Genomic DNA, 20,951 nt, shown 5'->3' with positions numbered 1-20,951 from the left:
CCATTATTTCATTCTGCCATGGATTGCCTGCTTCATTAACAACACTTAACTATTATCTCATCAGTAAAACTAGGGCTGCATAGTGTATATTGCAATTGAAATGAAATTGCAATTTGAGTTGAGGTTATCAAATTGTTAAATGCCATTACGTCCCTACAAAGAACAAATATTGATAAACAAATATTTCTTATTGAAAAATCTCATTGTACTAGTTCTGAAATGAATGAGATTCTTGAATATTCTTGTGTTTTAGTTGTATCTGTCTCCTCTCAAATGTGAATGTGCAGTCTGAACAGAATTCTTCTCTGTAAATGTATTTCAAATCTAATCACAATGTTACCAATTGTATTCTTCTCATGGTTTATGTTGACTGTTTTTGTTATTCATTTTTATAAAGGTCTGCACTTATTTTATTTTGTCTTTCTTTTTTATTGTGTTGTGTCTGCGTGTGTCTGTCTGCAATACATGGACAAAGACACATTTCCCTCTGGAACAATGTCACTTTTGTGGCATGAAACCAAATGGATTATGCCTGTATTTGAGGTCCAAGTATAGGACATGTTTCTGATGCCTTCATAGCACATAGTCATAGTTTTAATAGTGACAGTTCATCTAACCTGGGGATTTTAAAAGCATCTCTTCTCTCCCACTCTTGCTCGTTCAATCTCATCTCCATGGAGATGTGAGCGTGGTCTGAATGAAGGTTGAGCTGCTACCGATTATCTCACCACTGGGCTTTTCTTTTGAAATCATGCAGCCCTCTAACCATTGTAACATCAAAGTGACATTCCTTTTGTTTAAGTGCTAAAAGGGCTTTATTTTCTATATTTTTCAGATGCAGTGTTGAGATGATCAGCTTTACAACTCTGACAAGCAACGACTCAAGTTGATCATAAGTCCCTCAAAGTCTGGTTAAGGTGAATTATTGTTTGTAATTATAGAGAAATGTGGAACGTGGACTGCTTCTTTCTAAATATCCTACAATTAGAATAAGGGTGTGAGATATTTACAATAGAGATAACATTCAATTCATTTTTGTAAAACCCCAAATCACAGCAGCTGTGGCCTGAAAGAGCAACAGCGAAATATAGAAGCAGCATAAACTATGTTCATAAGAAATAAGCAAATGGATAAATGTCCCAGTATCCGCAGATAGCATGCGTGTGATAGTATATGCATTGATAACCCAATTTGTATTTTGCTTTTGTGTTTTGCAGCTCCAAATGAGGGCACCCCATCACTGCATGTTGTGGGAAATATGATGACCTTATTTTGAAACCCTCCACCCTCGCCCTTTGTCCCTCCTTGGTCCCCCTCCTGTCCCACCACCATGACTAGCCTCAAGCGCTCCCAGACGGAGCGCTCGGTCGGGGGCTCAGTGCCGGCCTCCGATGAGTTTTACACACGACGCTTGCGCCTGCCCAACGGCGGAGCTCCCCCACCCCGCAGCGAGAGCGCCCACATTACCTCGTCCAACACTGGGACCAACCCTGGAGTACCTAAAATGGGGGTACGGGCTCGGGTCGCTGACTGGCCGCCCAGAAAAGACGGAGGGACCGGAGGAGTTTGGCATATCACAGTAGAAACCGATTCTCCGAGTTCAACCACAACTTCTTCCTCTGGTTCTGGTAGTGGGGATCGAGAGAGGATTCTGGGAGTAGAGCGGAGCGAGCGATCGGAGAGAGGAGGCGGCAGTGGGGGCAGTAGTGGTAGCGGAGGTGGTGGTAGTAGTGGTGGTGGTGGTAGTGTATCAGCAGTTACAGCACATACTAACTTATCAGCCAAGTTAGGGCATCTAATCAGCCCACAAGACTCCTCCATGCTACGCAACATCCAAAACACGCTCAAGAACAAGATGCAAAGCAAGGGCAAAGACAACCGCTTCCTGTCTCCGGATGGCTACCAGGGCTCACCCCGGAAGGGCATGCGGCGGATCCGACAGCGCAGCAACAGCGACATCACCATAAGCGAGTTGGACGGGGATAACGAAGGCTGGTCATTTTCAGGCTGGACTTCGATGCATCGCGAATATGGAAGCACGTCGTCCATAGACAAACATGGGGTGTCCGGAGAGAGCTTTTTCGACATGCTCAAAGGGTATCAGTCCGCGGAGGCACCCGATCAAAGAAGTCAAGCGCCAGAAAGACTCGCGGAGTTGCTAACAGTGGCACCAATCAAGCAAGCTGCTCTAGATCTACCCGATGGACCACTGATCAAAGGAAGTCCGGCAAGTCGACTGAAAGATAGGGAAAAACAGTTGAAAAGAAGGTCTAAATCGGAGGCGGGGAGTGAGTCTATATTTCGTAAACTGCGTAGTGTTAAAGTGGAAGGCGACACGTCCAGAGCAGGATCAGATGTCGAGGATGGCGGCAAAGCGGACGAGAACGCGCCTGCGCCCAAACCGTGGGCGTGCCAGAAAGGGTTCGCCCATTTCGATGTCCAGTCTTTGCTCTTCGACCTAAACGAAGCCATACAAAGCCGGCAGTGCGGGTCCAAACGCAAAAACACCACCACGGGGGCGTCGGCCGCTGCTGCTGCATCCGCCACTTCCTCCCTCTCGTCCAATCAGAGCGGAGCATACGGGTCCCCATGTGGGTCGCAGGAAGAGCTCAGTATGAAGGAGGGAACAGGACACGGAATTAACCCAGCATTGGACCCGGGAGACGACAAGAGCAACGAGCAGGTCCTGAGCTGCCCCTGTTTTCGGAATGAGATCGGGGGAGAAGGAGAGAGGAATATTGCACCTGCCAAGCAGGTAACTACTGCATTAACTACTGTCTGTACTAACAACATATGGCTTTGGTTTTGACTCTGTGATATTTCTTATTATGAGCTCTTCGGGTTTATAGAGAAATTAAATTGCAAATATTGCTCTTTAGTTACTTTGTTAAAAGACTGCTCAGTCACCACTAATGGGAAGATTAAATTAATTTACAGCATATGGTCATGTCTTTGGGCATGACACTTCACCCAAGTATGCTGTATGACTTATAATTATATACATAACTCTTATTTTAGTTCAAGAAAGTACCATATACGCCATGCATTGCACAGTTTGAATACAAAAAATGCTATTGCTTATGCCTTTTAATGAACATTTTATTGGATGAGAACCATATTGTGTCTACCTATTTTGCACAATTAGGCATGTTTTTGGATGAGCACCAAGTGGAAGCAACAGCCTGTAACTATCCCAGACTTGAACAGCCAGTTGATTCTGTCATGGTGCCACATTACAGGAAGGGACTGGACTGATCCACATATTTGTGGTTAATGGTCTGGCAGCTGTGACCGTAGTTGTAGATTATCAGCAACAAGTTTGACTTATAAGCCATTATTATTACTATTACTACCATTACTACCATTACTACCATTACTACTATTACTGGTAGTAGAAATAGTATTTGTATTGTCCTGTTGTACTTTGTTCTCAATAATTTAGGTTCCCATTCACAAACAAGCTCATTTGTTAATATTTCATATGGACATAAAGTGAAATACTGTACTAGTTTTACACCTGTGTCCTCTCAGCAGGGCAGCATTGGCAGTGGGGGCAGTGGCAGCAGTTCTTCAGGCAGCACTGAGGAGGGACCCCTGGACTCCACACTCTCCTCCAACTTCACCAATGCTGGCGTGGCTGTGCTGGAGGCCCCTAAGGACGGGCCCGGCCTGCACACGGACCGCTCCAAGAGATACATCGTGGAGCATGTGGACCAGGGAGCATACTACTACAGGAAGTACTTTTATCTTCGAGGTGAGCAGAGTGACATGTTTTGAAGTTGACATTCTGGTGTAATATTGAATTGATATATACATTAAACTGAATAGCAAGGTACTTATAATACTTGTAAGGTAACTGTAGTAAATATACTCGCTTTCAGCATTGTTACCATTTGTTTTGAGTGTTAAGTCAAAGTGCGTAAGACAGGTTTTTATGATTTGGTCATTTGGACTTTATTTGGTGTATTTATACCTGCTGATTGAATGCCATTCACCGGGATAAGCCAGCAACAATGAATGTTAATAATTGTCACTAATCGATGAAACGTGTGCTTACCACTTTTTGCACAATAAATGAAAAAAGATGCTTTATACCAACGATAAACCTGTTATTGAATCAAAATGGCACATGGATAATATTGATCTGGTCAAACTAATCTATTCAAAAAGGTCAAAGGAAACATTTTAACAGTAGTTTTTTGATCTTATTTTTCTTCTTTCTAGAGCACTGGAACTACCTGGGTGTGGATGAGAACTTGGGGCCGGTGGCAGTGAGTCTTCGCAGAGAGAAGTTGGATGAGCACAAGGACCACGGGCAGCAGTACAACTACAGGGTCATCTTCAGGACCAGCGAGGTACTCCTCCATCCCCAATGAGCTACTCTTATGCTATTATATAAGGCAGACATTTGTGTTGATCTCGTGGGAGTTCACAATGTGTCAATACAGAGTGCACGCTGTACTGACTGATGCTACAGTGAGCTGTGAGGAGTTGGGTCTGTGTGGGAGGGAAACCTTTACCACAGGCTCTGCTCCTGGCTCAGCTGATTATAAAAACTGTTCATGTAAAGATATTCTTTGAGGTGCTTAAAGAACTAAAAGGGTGTCTACACAAAAGGCGGTCTTTGCTGAAGCGATCTCATGGATTCAAGCTTTCTGTGTGCGTGTCACGAAAAATGTTGAAAAGATTTCAGTCAATTATAATAAATTGAGAGAGAAATTGGACTAAATGCTTGTTAAATTACTGTAATAAATTCACATTAGCTCCTCTGAACCAGAGAAAAGGATCATGATCTACATATGTAGTTCTCCATGTACTTGTACTACTTGCAGTTAGCTGCAACAAAAAATGGGTTTCAAGGCACATGGCCCTACCATTCAACATGACTTTATCTGATATAACAGTTTAACACTGTATAGTAGGGGTGTAACTAATGTGATTCTTAAATGTCAACAGACGGTGGTCAACAGCATGTTAGTGTTTCCAACAAGTAAATATGGCTAAACCAAATCAAACTGCTGTGAAGAAGCTCACACATGAAATATGATAAGCACAGGCCACATGCATCAGCATCAGCTCACCTCATATGAAGATGTGGCCTGAATGTTTGTAAAATATAAGAGAGCCTGTATTAAGCCCTATACGAAATTAAACCACATACCATAAACTAATTTAAGCTACAGTTGTGCAATTTACAAATTATTTACAATAACAATAATTAAAAGACAACATTTGTTTGCGGTCTTTTCTCACCAATGATGACACAAACATTTTAATTATTTTAAGAATTGTGACAGAATCAAAGTCCTGAATGTTGAATGGAGCTGTGTCGTGACTCCCCTACTGTAAAGCCACTCATAAGCAGATCTTTTTCCTCATCTCCATTAGCAGTAATCTTGGAGTCAGTGGGCAGGTCTAAAATAGTGCCTTGAGTATTTGAGTGGATAAGCCGAGAAAATGAAGCACACCGTTCGTGATGGTCCGTAAAGATGACGCACAACCTGCCGTCTCTACTTTTAACGGCTATTTTGAGAGATGGCCAAACAGATCTATAGCATTATATTATATTATGGTTATTAAAGGGTACTGCCACAGCTAGCTAATACTTTATTATGTACTGTGTCTTCAGAGTTGTCCGAGATGTCAGTGGGATCTGCAGTAAATTTATCCGAGTTCTAGTACGGTCCGGGTTATATTTTACATATATTTTTACAATAAGGTAGTTGATAACAACAGAATTGGATCACATTTCATATTTGGCTGCACCAAAATAAAACTGAAGGAATTTAGGCCTGTGTTCCTAACTCCACCAACATGCACAATATAAGTATAAGAAATGCACTTTTAGGTGAAATTTTAAATGGCACTCTACCACTCACAAATGTCATCGGTCTATTAGCTGCTGGACAATATTGAGGTCACGATATATTTGTCTTAATTATTAATCATGCATTTTAACCCCGTCAGTGGCATCTTCAGCATCTTCTGTGTTACTTGTTTTGTGTGCAAGCAGAAGCAAGAGTACTTTGATAAGTCTATTCTATGGCTTGAACATAATTGGGACTTTCATAATTGATATTGAGCCCATTCTGCTGCTAATTACACCAAGAGCCACTGGAGAGGTGACTCAAACACCAAACTAACGCAAATATGTTATGCCTCATAATCCTTTACATTTGAAGATGGAAAACAATTATTTTGAGTGTGTAGTTAGTTCACTTTCTTCAATTTATAAAAAAAAAAACAATACAAATGGAATCAAATAGTAGATCCACAAGGAAAATAACTTTGACACTGTTTCTCCTGCTGTCTGAACGTGCTCGTGCCGCTCAGCTTCTGCAGTCAGAAATGCACAGTTATGCTAACCTCGACACAAAGCTGATAAACAAAAGCAAACATTTACTTTCAAACATTGTTTTATAAAATGGAAATATAATAACAATGTCTGATAATAAATGAACTTAAATGGACCTGCATTTTGGCTGATTTGAGTGCTTTGCTAGTTTTCGTAGCTTGAGTCATTACCGTTATATACTGGCAATTGTTTTTCTGACTGGAACATACTCAACATACAGCATGGTCCGAGTTCCGAATTAAAAAACAAAAAAAAATCCAAACAATAATAGGTCAAAAATATTTGTAATATATCAAAAAAACTATCTTTTGCATATGTAAATGTAGTGCATAAAGTATTGGTTCTCAAACTTTTCAGCTCTGGGGCACCCCATATTTACTTTTCATAAGCCAAGGCGCCCCTATGTTTTATTTATGCTCCCCTTTTACGGTTTATCAAATTATAAAGCAGGCATGAAGGTTATTTTGAATTGCATGATGAATAAACTTGCCCAGCTCTTTTTAAATATATTTAAATTTTAAGTTGTAAATTACATTTCCAGATTTTCAAAGCAATTGCCTCAATTCACTAGTTTAGAATTTTGCCAACCAAGCAATTTTTTAATTTGGCGAAGATTTAAAAATATATTGGCATTAATAACCTAAAGACAGTATTTGTTTTGCTAAATGCTGATAAAACTGTAAAGCAGAAAGACTGGTCTGATCTGCTCCAAACAGGACTGTGTCTGTCCTCCTCTTTCAGGACTATCATAGTTGTGGGAAGCAGGATTTGTTTCTACTTCTGTTTATATTTCAAAACAAATACAACCCTAACATTCATTTAAAACCTTGCAAGTTGCTGTTGCTTGATCGCGATTATCCGCGCAGCGTGGACTTATTAATTAAAGCTCCCTCTGAGATTAAGAATACAGTGGGGCGTATTTCCGTGGTTTCTGGGTTGTTTTACGTTAAATGAAAGTATAAAAAAAAGCCTGGCATAAAGGACAATGGTAACATAAAAATGTAATATATATAGAATAACCATAATTTAATATGCATCATTATTAATCTGACATTCCTCTTAGAACAGCTAATGAGTTACTTAACTATTAACGATTGATTAATCAACAAAGTCAAGAAAAAGGTTTTTTGCAAATAGGATGTTAATGATTCACTGAGTTTGCACAGGGCTCACAATAGAAAGATGTTTGTACCTATGTACCATATGTTTTGTGTATTTGTATTGTCTTGCTAAGTAAAAAAACATTTTAACATGTTTTCTTTCTCTTAGTTGAATACCTTGCGAGGTTCTATCCTGGAAGACGCAATCCCCTCTACGTCCAAGCATGGTCTGGCTCGAGGGCTCCCCCTAAAGGAAGTTTTGGAGTATCTGGTGCCAGAACTCAACGCGCACTGCCTTCGCCTGGCTTTGAACACACCCAAGGTCACCGATCAGCTCATGAAGCTGGACGAACAGGGGGTAAGGTCTACACAGCCACATATAAGCACATGTAAGGTCTGACTCCAAACTAATTAGCTATTTGGAAATTAAAAGGGAAAAGTCTGGCTTTATTTTTTTAATTGTATTGTTTTTGTTCAAGTTTTCACTGATCGCACTGGATAGTACTTTTTCCTTTGCTTTTCACATTTGAAAGTTTGGATTGGGGGGTCTTGTGGCCTGACAACAACGGAGAAAAAGAAAGCTTGTCAAAATGACAGATTGACAGCAGGGTTATTATCGACATGAAACTAATAAGAGGTGACTTGAATGCAGTTTAAGTGCTGCATGAGGAGAGTTAAGAGTAGTATCTCCCAGAGCACATCCTGGTTTATGTGGACTGTTGAAATGGAGCACTTTCGTCTGTTCATTAGATGCAAACGACATTATAACAAGGTTGAAAATCAAAATGAGGATTTTAGCAAACTTGCTCTATCCAGATATTAATTGTTTTTTTAAATAAAATATTATTGTTAACATATCAAACCCTGTGGTCACATATTCCTTGTCATTATTTATGACCACTCCTCCACAAATATGAAGTTGTTGTATTTTGTAAAATGAGGGGGAGTGATTAAAAGCTCTGACCTATTCTCCATGATCTGTCTCTGTATGAGTTGGACTTGTGTTTTTCTAACAAGCACGTCTTATAACAGGACGAGATGAAAATGTTCTGTCTCAGGTTTCAGGTCAAATTCATTAAAAGTACATTTTTGTTTAACTTTCCCATCAAACAACCTGTGTCACCATCTCTTCTCGACTCGGACTATAATAAAACCTTATGTTCCTGATGTCATCATTCAGAGCTGAACTCTGAAGGTCAACATGCTAGCTCTGGAAAACTGTAACATAGTGATTACTGCAGAACGACCTAAGTGCCCATTCTTAAAATGCCAACAGGAGTCTTGTATAAAATGTCAACATCCTCTCCAGCTACTCCGGCTACAAGAATATTCACAGACATTGGAATAAATTCTTTCTACGCTCTTTGTCTCTACACTCTGAGTAGGACGACTGTTCTTCCAACAACTGGACCAACAAAGATGGGGACAAATCAGCATTTGATCTGAATGAGACGGTTCTTGTGGGACTAAACTCTGCCCACAATAACATTGTACAAATAGCTGCAAATTTACCAAGATTGCACTAAAGTTACAATAACAAAAATGACTGTGAACAGTAGAAAATGCTATAAACTACAAAGTTTAGACAAAAAACTAACAAAATATAATCATGTTGAAAATGTATAGATGCATTGAGATTATTTAAGTGCATTTGCAGTTTCCTCTTGTGTATTTGCTAATTTCTGCCATTTCTAGAGTTGTAGTCAACCAAAGCATGCCTTTGGCCTTTGGCAATGACTAGTAGACAAAAAAAAAAAAAATTCTTTACTAGTCTGCATGTAGGCAAAAAAAAAGGTTCTTCCAAAAACAAATAGTACTAGGCCAATTATCTTTTGATACCAATATGTAAGTTAAGAAACCAAACACTAACACACGCGTTATTCTCATTGTTTATCATTTTCAACACAATAACCAGATATTTGTGGAAAAATATCTTGCTATTACATTATGCAATATTTAAATATTATGCAACTTTAATTTGAGTACATCTGCCATTGCGAATTCACATTACATATATTTGAGAAGAAAGGAGCCTAAATAATACGTTTTTGTTTAGTCCTGCCATCGCACTCTGTTGCACTTGAACATTATAGGCATAAAACATTTAGCAGTTTAACATGTAGAGAACACGTGTGTGTGGTCATCACTCTCCCTGATCTCTGTGCGAGCTGATTTACCTGTGTCTGCCTCCTCCACGTCTGGCTCTGCTCCTGCTGCACTGAGAGCGAGCGAGTGGGAGAGAGAGAAGGAAGGAAAGACGTAAACTCCCAGTTCATGTAAAATTATTCTTAGTTTAACAAATGAATCTGCCGACTACAACTGTCTCATTGCTCGGGTGCAGATTCTACATGTTGTCACCAAATGCTTCTTCACACTGACTCAAACTGTTGTCCAAATTGAGCTACATTCATTTAAGTATGCAACGCGAGACGTATCAAGTAGCAAGGCGAGTGGTGCGGGGAAGGTCAGAGATCGCCAAATTGTGGGACCCGCGGGTTGGAACAAACCCCGACCCATGCATTAACGTTACTACTCACCACGAGTGACGCAGCATTAATAGATGACGTAATGTAAGAAAAGTAGGCATTAAAACACTACTCACTGAACTAATATATACTGAAATATATAGAATACAACCTTTGAATGGGAAAGTCCCTCAATCTTGGCCTAGTTGACCAATGACAATTTTGGTCGAGAAAGACGTCACCGACTAATTAGCCAACTAAGCGACCAAAAGCTGTCCCGTACTAACTGCCCTGTCCTGTTGTGCTTTGTGCAGCTGAGCTTCCAGAGGAAAGTGGGGGTCATGTACTGCATGGCAGGGCAGAGCGGAGAGGAGGAGATGTACAACAACGAGTCGTCTGGGCCTGCGCTGGAGGAGTTCTTGCACCTGCTCGGAGAGAGGGTCCGCCTGAAGGGATTCACCAAGTACAGAGCACAGCTGGACACCAAGAGTATGTACCGTACTCCATCTTGTACTATCACTGTTTAAGGCCAATGGACACAGGGATGCTCTGCCGTGTGCCAGATTAGGCACATTATGTTCTAGGAGTGTTGTGAGAACTTGACGCGCGTCACATGACACGCCCGTGTGCGTGTGCCCTTACACTTATCAATGGAACATGTGTGGAATGTAAAGATGTTAAACAGCTCCTATTGAGCTGCTCACACACCGCAAAGTGGCACATTTGGCTGAACTTGGATGGTACTTTGGCTTTAGCTGACGTCAGTGTTTGAAGTTATCCCACAGTAACAAGCCTTTTGTTTTTTTCCACTAGTTCAGACTGGTTTAAAAGTGTTGAAGTGCAGCTCTGTCCTCGTTTATTTTAACTTGTGTGCGTAATGCAAATCTATGCCCACACTCGAATCAAATGGCACTGTCGTTAGCGCTCCCTGAGGAACTGGTGTAATGAATTGCTGTAATTGAGCTGGGTTAAGTATGGCCTTTGAAACACCTTGTGACTGCTTTGTTGCCTGAACAGAAGCATCAATAGCCGGCTGCAGCGGAGGAGGAGGCTGTTAGGAGGCTGTGCAGTGGCTCTTCAGAAATACAGCATCTCATCACATGCTTGCAATTAGAGTTTATCATTAGAGGAAATGGATTGTATTTTGAACAATACTTTAAAGAGGTCATTGTATATTGTACACACTTTTTTGTGGTACATTAACAAAAGATTATTTATATTTTCATCACCGCATATTGTGTTTTCTTTTTACCATTTGTTTACTGCTGCTCATATTTATAAGTACAGTATGGAAGAGTTTGGGTTTGTTTGCTGTAGGCTTAAAATATCAGTGGCAAGTGTTCTTATATTATACTATTATATTTTATGTAATTATCTATTGTGATAGGCACTAATACATTATTAGTACAACCGAAAGACAAATCAAACTTAAATGTGATTACAAATTGCATGGCAATTATTTAACTAATTACAGAACACCAATGCCCTCTTCAGAGATCACAATATCTCGTCTCCATAGAAACTCCAAGAGTGAACAAACTTATTTCAAAATGGACAAATTTGTTGCGATTAGTTAACCAGTTAAAATTAAACTTGTAACATGAACATGATTTCAACAAGCAGGAAACCCAGGCTTTGTGAATTACTCCATAAAATAATGTCCTTAAACTGTTTTTACTCTGAGATTTCTTAGTTGTTCATTGTGCTATGAATCTGTTTGATGCTCCTGATACTTGTAGCTCCTGAAAATGTAATTAGCGGTAGAATTAAGGGGCATAATGAATTATTATGAAATTGTAAACTTAAATGAAGCAATACGCTCCCAATTTAACATAGATATGGTTCTGAAAAAATACATCTAGAAAATCTAAAATCTTCTCTCCCACAGCCGATTCAACTGGGACCCACTCCATGTACACGACCTACAAGGACTATGAAATTATGTTCCACGTGTCAACTATGCTCCCCTACACCCCCAATAACAAACAGCAGGTACCACTGTTACTGATGCCATATGATTTTGTCTCTGATGAACAATGCACTCATATTAATCTGCCTTTTCTTTCATCTTATGGCTTTGCAGTTACTGAGGAAGCGCCACATCGGGAACGACATAGTGACCATAGTGTTCCAGGAACCAGGCGCTCTTCCTTTCACGCCCAAAAACATTCGCTCGCACTTTCAACACGTCTTTGTTGTGGTCCGGGTCCACAGCCCCTGCTCGGAAAACACCTCCTACAGGTAAGACGCGGTACAGCGCCTCAACCCGGGAGACTGGGACACCGCAATGTTTAGTTTATGAATAGATAAAAGTTGGTGCTGAGATCTTGGGAGGTTTGAGATCATGATATTACTACAAGAAGGTCCTGGGTTTACGTACAATAGGCTCCGCAGTACGTCATTACTTTTCATGTCTCCTTTGAGGCCGTCAGTCAGAACGTTGCAGAGCTATTTTAGAGGAATAATGCATTTCAACAAATTCAACATGCTAAAGTTGTTACATCAAGGAAGAGCAATGACATCTCCAACAAGGAAGGAACAGAGCGGACCCCCCGCCGGAAAGGTTACAATCTGGCAAAAAGCTGATTTCTGTAAAAACTAACTTCTAAAATGTAGCTTTATTACTCTCTAAAACTTACCTGGCAAATCAAAGTAGTTGCACAATTATATAACCCTCATTCTTTTTTTTTTATTGCAGTTCAACTAAAACAATATTGTTCCCTCAAGAGTCCATCTCTCACATCCTCTGTGCGTTCTCACTTTTGGCATTCGAGTAGCTTCATGGCGTTGAAAGCCTCTCTTGCTGCTTACAAATGATTACCACATTGTCACACAAACAAATGCCAGCCTACGAACGTAACTAATAACGATCAGTGGTATCGGTGGTTTATTCCTCCTTGTGCTTGTTAGCTGCTTAACTGTCAAGAGTGTTGGCTTGTCCATTACCGGAGGCTTTACTCGCCTTCTGGGTAAACTGTGCGAGGTCCATAATTATGCCCCTCGAGGCTTCATTACGGGCCATCAATGCACAAACTATTTACTCGGCATAGGGTTTAAATAAGGGCATTAGCTGTTATGAGTTGTGAGTGCTAATAGGTAGTCTTGGTTTTTATGGGTGTGGTTTGTTCGCAACCAATGTTTCTCAAACTCTGGTACGAGGGCTTCTTTTGGTGGAACCTGGGATCATCTGCCGTTCTACGATGTTTGACTTAAAATCAATTGCTGTCCCATTTTTAGTGTAGAACGCCATGTAGAACTGAATCTATCCATAGCTTTCAGTTGAGAATCTAGGGCCGTTGCCATAGTAATTTAAAACTAAAGGCCACACATTTTTAATTGACAGAAGTCCTCAAATGGTTGCATATAACAGAAAGGTTGAAACAGCTGAATACCTAATTAAATGAAAACAATAAAGCGATTTTATAGCTTTTAACTAAAACAGTTGCTTAAAGTTGCATGTTTTTGTAATCTTGTATTGGTGTGCATTTGTTTTCACCTACTCCTTATCTCCGCCCACTGCATTGCACAAATTCAGACTTTGAATCGTGGGGTTAAAAAAGGTGAGTTCTGCAGTTTTGAAGACGTTCATAATCTTTTATTAACTATTATTATTAAATCCTTTTAGATCAACATTGTCCAACAAACAAAATGTAAAATAATGAGATGTGTATGCTATAGAAAATGATCATATGTTTTCTGTAAGTAATCTTTTAGTCCTATTTGAAGCTTAATTTAGCTCAAATTTAGACCTGGCTTGGTCCCGTTCTCGACCTAGTTGGTCTGGTGGTACTGGGACTGTTCAGGTACATTTTTATTACTTTGCCATTATTATTTATTGAGGAGATAAGACGACGGCACGGCAGATTAAACGTTTACCCATCCGCCAGTGTTGTTGGTCCACATTTCATCTAAAGACATACCGGTACTGCCATTGTGTCCTTGGGCAATTGGGAGTTTGACTGGTTAAAATCCTGCTAAATCTCTGCTTGTGACAGTTTGTTTTGGCAACCGCAATTGGAAAAAGGGATGTACTGTACGACTGCTGGTGTATTTATTGATAAAATAGAGTAATGGCTAAAGATGTGGTGCAATGTGGCATAATTCATAGATCCTATTTATTGTGAAACTTGAATAATGCAAATGTTTCTTTGTGTGACCTCACTTTGGCACTGCAGCAGGTATTGACGTTCTCTATTCTTTCTCTCGGCTTGGGCCTTGGTGGGCAGTAGGGCGCAGATACTGGAAGAGCTCCACTGCCCACACACTAGTTATTTATAAGACCTTAAATCAACCCAAGCCACGGGAACGCGCTCTCCGTACCGCAGTACTTTTATTTCCCTCGTTAACTGGATACTAGAAGGGCTTAAAGATTGTACTATCAAATACTACATGCTTAAATCTATGAATGGAGGAGGACGACTCACTAAAGATGGCAATTTATCGTTCCTGTGAAAGGCGGACAGAGTCCTCATTTTGCTTATATTACTACTTTAGTCATAAGTGTTACTCCAACTTACCCAGGAATTATTGGTTCTGATTATAATTGTCAGTAAAAATAGCTAATAATAGCTGTATGATTTTGAGTCCTTGTTTGTTCCTGGTTTGAGCCCAGTTTAGTTCAGATGTTGACTTAATTCACAATGCACATCTGGTGTGTGAATGGGTGACTGGTTCCTTGATGTAAAGCGCTTTGAGTGCCTTGACGGTAGAAAAGCGCTATATAAATGTGACCATTTAACATGGAGACACTAGATTTAAAGCTTGGCTACATGACAACAAAACTAGATTATATGTGTATGAAATGCAAATAGTCTAAAATAAAAACTAAATGACTACACATTTGTTTTAATAGTTTAATTATTTACATTAAATCTTTCAAATAAAGCTATAAAGTCGTATTTCTGTACTTTTATAGTTATTTTATAGGACCATCACTCTTTGTGTGACCTCAACATAGACATTTTTACACCGGTTCTGATGGATTGTCATACCATTGTCTGGATGTCGTCAACAGGACATTCCAAAAAAAGTATCTGTAAAAGTTCAGTGAATGTTGAGAAAGACTCTTGGATAAGGCTGAGCAAAATAATATGTCTGCCTTAACCCGACCGACCCGCTATGAAACTAGCCGACTGAAAAATAAATATCAGCATTTTGCTGAATAAAAATCTAAATCTTTTATTCAATTATTTCGCCGACTCACCGACCGGTCTGTCCTGAACCACCGTGTCAAATATTTGTATCACGCTTGTTAACTTGACTTTCATTTCAAAGGACTGATAACGCACCACGCAACACATGGGTGTCATCATTTTCAGTCCTCCACATGTGTCTAACAAAATAGGGCGTGCGCTAAAGTCGTCATATTGCCTTTATCTAGTTGGTTTAACCTTGTCGGCGCCACTGGCATGGCCAGAGTAATGCCAGGCTCAGGGTGTGAAATTTGACTTGCGCAAATGCATTCTGGGATTTAAACACGCCCAGTAGCGTCATCACAACAAACATGGCGGCGCCCGTGTCCCCCGCATGTTCCCCCCGCTCGCCTTAGCTACCAAAACAAAGGATAGCGGCGTACAAAAGGTCGATTTGAAATATCTTAAAATCGTCAGATTTTGTCTCCCGATCGGGTTGTTAGAGGCGTTTTCCGTCATTGACTGAAGCCCGACCCCTGGTGGTCACTCCGACTCAAAAAATGACAAAATTTGGATCTTTTTTTTTTTTTGCCTTCAAAGTGAAAAAAATAAGAATTTGCCTACCGACCGAGCCAGATGAAAAATGTTGACTCGGGTTACAGCAAACAGACAATTTATTTGGGGTAGCCTAATTGCAAAATACATGACTACCTAATGACTACTTAATCTTCACAAATCTATGGGTTCTAAATAGATATTGGTTGTACTGTCGTCATTACTACTGCACTTTGCTGTTGCTGGAAACAGTTATTTTTGATCAAATGTTCTTGTTAAAATCCTCATACCTTTCATTGCTCTTTTGAGTCACTGATGGTGTGTCTGACTCATGGTGTTGGAGATTGGTACAAGTGCTTTTAGTGGCGGCTTGTAATGTATTGAGTGATGTTTCAGCGCTGAAAAGAGAAGAGGGATAAAAAGGTCACATTTTATCCAAATCATTCATTTGTTCTCCGCACTCACTTTAGACGGTCCTCTCTAACACGGCCGCATGATTCATTTTGTGTCCGTAGATTAGTGTTTGCATTGTACTGCTGCTGCTGCGGGTACATCGTGTGCTTTTTATAGTCTTACTGTAAATGAGCACCATGTTGTCTAGTTTGACGGAGCAGTTAACTGATATTTATTTAATGCCTTCTTTAGCAGTTAAGGATGGGAAAGACGTGCCACAAAATCTCACAAGAATAAATTGGCCCAAGTTTGTGCATGTGTGGAAAATGATCTGTTATTAGGCCCGAGCGCCACAAGCTGGCGAGAGGCCTATTAATCTCGTAAGGCCGTGCAAAGCACGGCTGCGAAAGTGCGCACGTAGTGCGCACAAAATCGAGCGCGAAGCGCTCGCCCACTTCCAAACACTCACTAACGCACTCCTTCACTCACGCACGCCCCGTGCATACTAATTAGTAGTAGGAAAATGGAACATTACCGTTGTAAACGGGCGAGGCCCGTGCAAAAGTGCGCACTAAACGAGCACTTTACATTGGGATGATATAAAGCACTCATTTGCGCTAAGTAGCTCACGAATACGTTCCCCATCTCTTGCATGTTCCGTGCACATAAGCATGTAATGCAAAAAATGAACATTATTACCGTGTAGAGGGCCAAAAACACCCACTCAAAATTAACGAAAGTACCCGTCAGTGACCAGGGACCCACACCATGAGGTAGGAAAGCGCGAGCGCTTTCCGAAAATGTATAGTTTATGATATTTGAAAAATGGGAAACATTGTTTTCGCATCGGAATATTATTCTTTCTTCTTTCTTTCTTTCTTCTCGAGACCAACCCCCCTATTTTTCACCCAGTGAACATTGACGAAAAGTCACAAAAATTTGCACACCTCTAAAAATCGTGCTTCTCTACATTCTGATCGTGCCTCTCTACATTCTGGCTATTTCCCTTTTCTAAAATAAAAAAAGTTGGCGCGTCAGCGCCCCCAAATGTACCAAAAATGCATTGAGAGATAGGAAATGACCCAAAAAAAATCTGATCGTAGAATCATGAAATTTGGCGCAGAGGTAGATGGTGACAAGAGAAGTAAAAAATATTATAACGGTAACGCCGTCCGCCCAACCAAATGTCGGCCATATTGTTTCAAAAATGGCTAAGCATGACTCGGGAGTTTTTCCAAACGTCGTACTTTTACGAACTCCTCCCAGGGCGTTGGCCCTTAAAAGCTGAAATTTGGTGAAAATGCTACTGAGGAGTGGGACATCAAAAGTTATTCAAATTACATTGATACCTGTACATGCAAACAGTAGCTAGAATTTCAGAAATCTCCCAAATTTAACATTTCTGCCGTTTGCGCAGATAAAGTCCGAATTGCGTCAAATTAGAATCAGTTGTTAAACTCTTTGCCCTAAACGTACTTGAAGTGAAATAAATTAATTTGGCACCACAGCGCCCCCTACAGATTTTATATGGAGCTTAAATGTTTAGTTTTGCGAAATTTTATGAAATTTGACACACAACTCAATTTTGGCATCAAAAAAGTCAATGAGACCCATGTCATAATTGTTATGGCTTTGCTGTAGCGATGACCAAAACCTCCCATGTTATTCCAATGGGGAAATCGCCAGAACATGTTTACACTTTATACTTTCACCAACTCCTCCCCCTCAGGGCGTTTGCCCTATTAACCTGAAATTTGGTGAGACTCATTTTCAGGGGTGGACCATCAAAAGTTATCCACATTTTTATTCAAAGAGTCACGGTGTCTGTGCGGCAAAGCCGCACATTTTGCCAAGAATTCAAAATAAAATTGCTTTTTGATGGTAAAACAAAGGGGAGAAGATGTGACAGCGTCACAGATTCAGCAGTAGATGTAATAAAAGGACAATTGGGGCGCGTTAGCGCCCCCTCCTCTTGCGGCGTGGCGGCGGCGTGGTGAGGGCCGATCATTGCTGCTTGCAATGTATTTACTTTTGTCCAAGAAGCTGTAGTTATAAAAGACAACGTTCTTCAAGGACAGCAAGAATATTAAAAAAATAAATGTGAACTGAACTATCAACAGAGTATTATCAGGATTTTCCCCAACCATAACAAGATATCCATTTTTAACAATATTACGCTCCACTATTTCTAGCCCTATGCATCATTTTGTTCCTTTTCAAATGCATAATGTAAAATAAATAAATAATGCAATTTAACTCCACAAGTGATTCTTTGGTCTGTGATGTACGTGTTTAGAGAGCTGTGGGTGCCATATTGACTGGAGTTGCTTATTAAAAATGTGACTAATTTGGCTGTCAGCATGTATACTGGGACGTGCCAGCGGGGAGCGTGTGGGACGAGTATGCCCCTTTTTAGCTCTCCTCCTGTCAACCAGCAATTTTCACCTGTAATAGAGTTCATTAGAACACCACAGGCGACTCATGGGGCTCCTGTGTTTACATTCAGGATTTAGGTGTTCGCATGCATCGGGCTATTTTGGATTTTAGACATAGATCATACAAGGTCATGGATTGACTATGAATATCGCTCTCTATTTTGTTTATGGAGATCAAATTATTGTGCAGTGGTTTGGTAGTGTTTCTGCCAGATGCCCTTCCTGTGACTTGTGACTCTGGTAAGTGAACAGTGTGTGGTTGGGTTTGAATTAACTACTCCCTGCATCACCACCATTCCTTTTTTTTACTTATTTTTTTAAGATTTTACAACTTTACAAATCTCTTATTGTTTTTATGCAGTTAATTTCCCCAAACATGACATAATTTACATGATTGTATTTGCTGTAAATTGAGAACATGCTCTTGAGTACCTCTGCTTTGGCATCTTATGTTTCATGTTTTAATTTAAAGCAAATCAAAGATGTATAAGACTCTCCAGTTATCTTTTTAATGAGGGAAAAGAATGTTAAAATCTCAAATGTCAATTTGTATTCCTTTAATGCACTAGGCATATAACTCACAATTTATACTGATTTAACAGTATTTAAATGCATTTCAATACAGATCCTTGTATTGTACCTTTTTATTTAAACCATTTACAGGATCTTTCCCACACTGAGATTCCCTATGTATTGGATTCTTGGACCGGCATTCCCCTCTCTCTCCTCTGCTTCCTCTGCTTCCTCTTCCCTCTGCTCTATGGAGTTCCTCACATACCAGACGCATAACATTGGTCTACTCAGAGTTTAGTCAGAGGGAGTGACCTTAACAGTTGGATACCTTCAAATAGATTCTGAAATTATTTAGTAAAGAGCATTTTATTTTAAGTAACTGTCCAGTCCTTTTTGTGGCTTTAGAACACTTTTACAACATAAGAGTATTTGATGGAATTGGGTTTCGTTGGTTATAGTTGGTGTTTTTGTATCATGAATGAAATAATAAAAATACTACCATAATATGTATAAAAATGTACAATATATGCAGTAGGGCTGGGTGTTTCCTTGTACCTCGCAATACTCTAATACTCTAAGCTTGAACATCCCTTAAAACTGATGTTAAAAGTTTACTAAAATGATTATTTGCTTGTGTAATATAACTTGCCAAGTAATATATGAACAATAGTGCAAAACCAAGCGACACCAACAAATTGAAACATGAAACAAATGTAGTTTTTGTATGACACAAATACATTTTAATCTTGTGAACTTTATATTCTCATGTACTTGATTTCCTTTCTGTTTCTTCCCCAGTGTGGCAGTGACCCGCTCCAAAGACATGCCGTCTTTTGGCCCGCCCATCCCCGAAAACGTCACTTTCCCCAAGTCCTCTGTGTTCCGGGACTTCCTGTTGGCGAAGGTCGTCAACGCCGAAAACGCAGCGCACAAATCCAACAAGTTCTGCGCCATGGCCACCCGCACCAGGCAGGAGTACCTACGTGACCTAGCCGAGCGCCACACCACGAGCACCCCGATCGACCCCTCGGGCAAGTTCCCATTCATCTCACTGGCTCATAAGAAGAAGGAGAAGACCAAACCGTATCAAGGAGCAGAGCTGAGGAGCTTGGGGGCAGTGACTTGGCAGGTTCATGTAGAAGACCTCAGCACAGGAGGAGAACTGGACTCGCTCCTGGCCGTATCCAATGATTTTATTATAGTGCTGGACCAAGAGGCAAAGGAGGTGGCGTTTAACTGTGCGGCAAAGGATGTAATTGGTTGGACACTGAGTAACCCCGCCTCCCTGAAGATATTTTACGAGAGAGGAGAGTGTCTGTCCCTGCGCAGTGTCACTAACAACACCGAGGATTTCAAGGAAGTTATCAAGCGACTTGAGGTTAGCACTCAAACTATATTATTAAAATAATACTAAATCATGACATTAAGAGATAAAGTGAAGAACAGGAAATCTCCATCATGCCAAATATTATGGTACTACTTCAACATAGTCCAAATCTGTTGTGTTTCTGAGTCTGAGGAAATGGCCACATATGTTTTTAGATGGTCTAAAATCTCAAGAATATATACAAAATATAATAAACAAATGCAAATATTCTAGAGCTTGTGATCCATACCACCACCAGACTGATGTATGTTGTACCATCAGAGCTTTTCGACTTCCGCTCAAACTAAAACGCTGCGCTGAGATTGGTCAGGCCCACAGCAGCCGGGCTCAAACCGAACAAAGAGTTTGTGAAACGAATACTGTGAGGATTTTAGTTTTTTCTGACTTTTTGTATTAAAATGATACGCAGATTCGCATACTAACTTGGACAGAAACTTTTTAAATGGTTCTGAATTATAAGACACAGTGTTATATAATACATCTTTAACAACATTATCAGGTGACTCAATACTCAATCAGAGCTCTTTCTCCTTTTTTCTGTATTCGCTAAATGGCTTTTCAATGGGATAATAACTTAATGCATACGTAATGGAGGCATTCTTCAACCAAACTCGGT

At 40.2% G+C, this 20,951-nt stretch overlaps 1 protein-coding gene across 1 annotated transcript in view; it reads left to right on the top strand.

Annotated features, from left to right (window-relative positions):
- Positions 1 to 20,951, top strand: part of sipa1l1 (signal-induced proliferation-associated 1 like 1) — an 82,074-nt gene that overhangs the window by 42,039 nt on the left and 19,084 nt on the right. Inside the window, exons 3-11 of the mRNA XM_072450329.1 lie at positions 836 to 917; positions 1,218 to 2,755; positions 3,535 to 3,754; positions 4,225 to 4,355; positions 7,625 to 7,813; positions 10,235 to 10,409; positions 11,809 to 11,912; positions 12,004 to 12,161; positions 19,747 to 20,326. Coding sequence (XP_072306430.1) covers positions 1,331 to 2,755; positions 3,535 to 3,754; positions 4,225 to 4,355; positions 7,625 to 7,813; positions 10,235 to 10,409; positions 11,809 to 11,912; positions 12,004 to 12,161; positions 19,747 to 20,326 — 2,982 coding nt within the window. The 5' untranslated portion in view covers positions 836 to 917; positions 1,218 to 1,330. The remainder of the gene's footprint in view (positions 1 to 835; positions 918 to 1,217; positions 2,756 to 3,534; positions 3,755 to 4,224; positions 4,356 to 7,624; positions 7,814 to 10,234; positions 10,410 to 11,808; positions 11,913 to 12,003; positions 12,162 to 19,746; positions 20,327 to 20,951) is intronic.

The sequence above is a fragment of the Eucyclogobius newberryi genome, unplaced genomic scaffold, assembly GCF_026437365.1.
Source record: "Eucyclogobius newberryi isolate DKJ021-1_F unplaced genomic scaffold, fEucNew1.0.hap1 SCAF_1, whole genome shotgun sequence".
NCBI classification, from domain to species: Eukaryota; Metazoa; Chordata; class Actinopteri; order Gobiiformes; family Gobiidae; genus Eucyclogobius; species Eucyclogobius newberryi.
The sequence above is the reverse complement of the archived record's forward strand: the minus strand, read 5'-3'. Positions and strand labels throughout refer to the sequence as shown.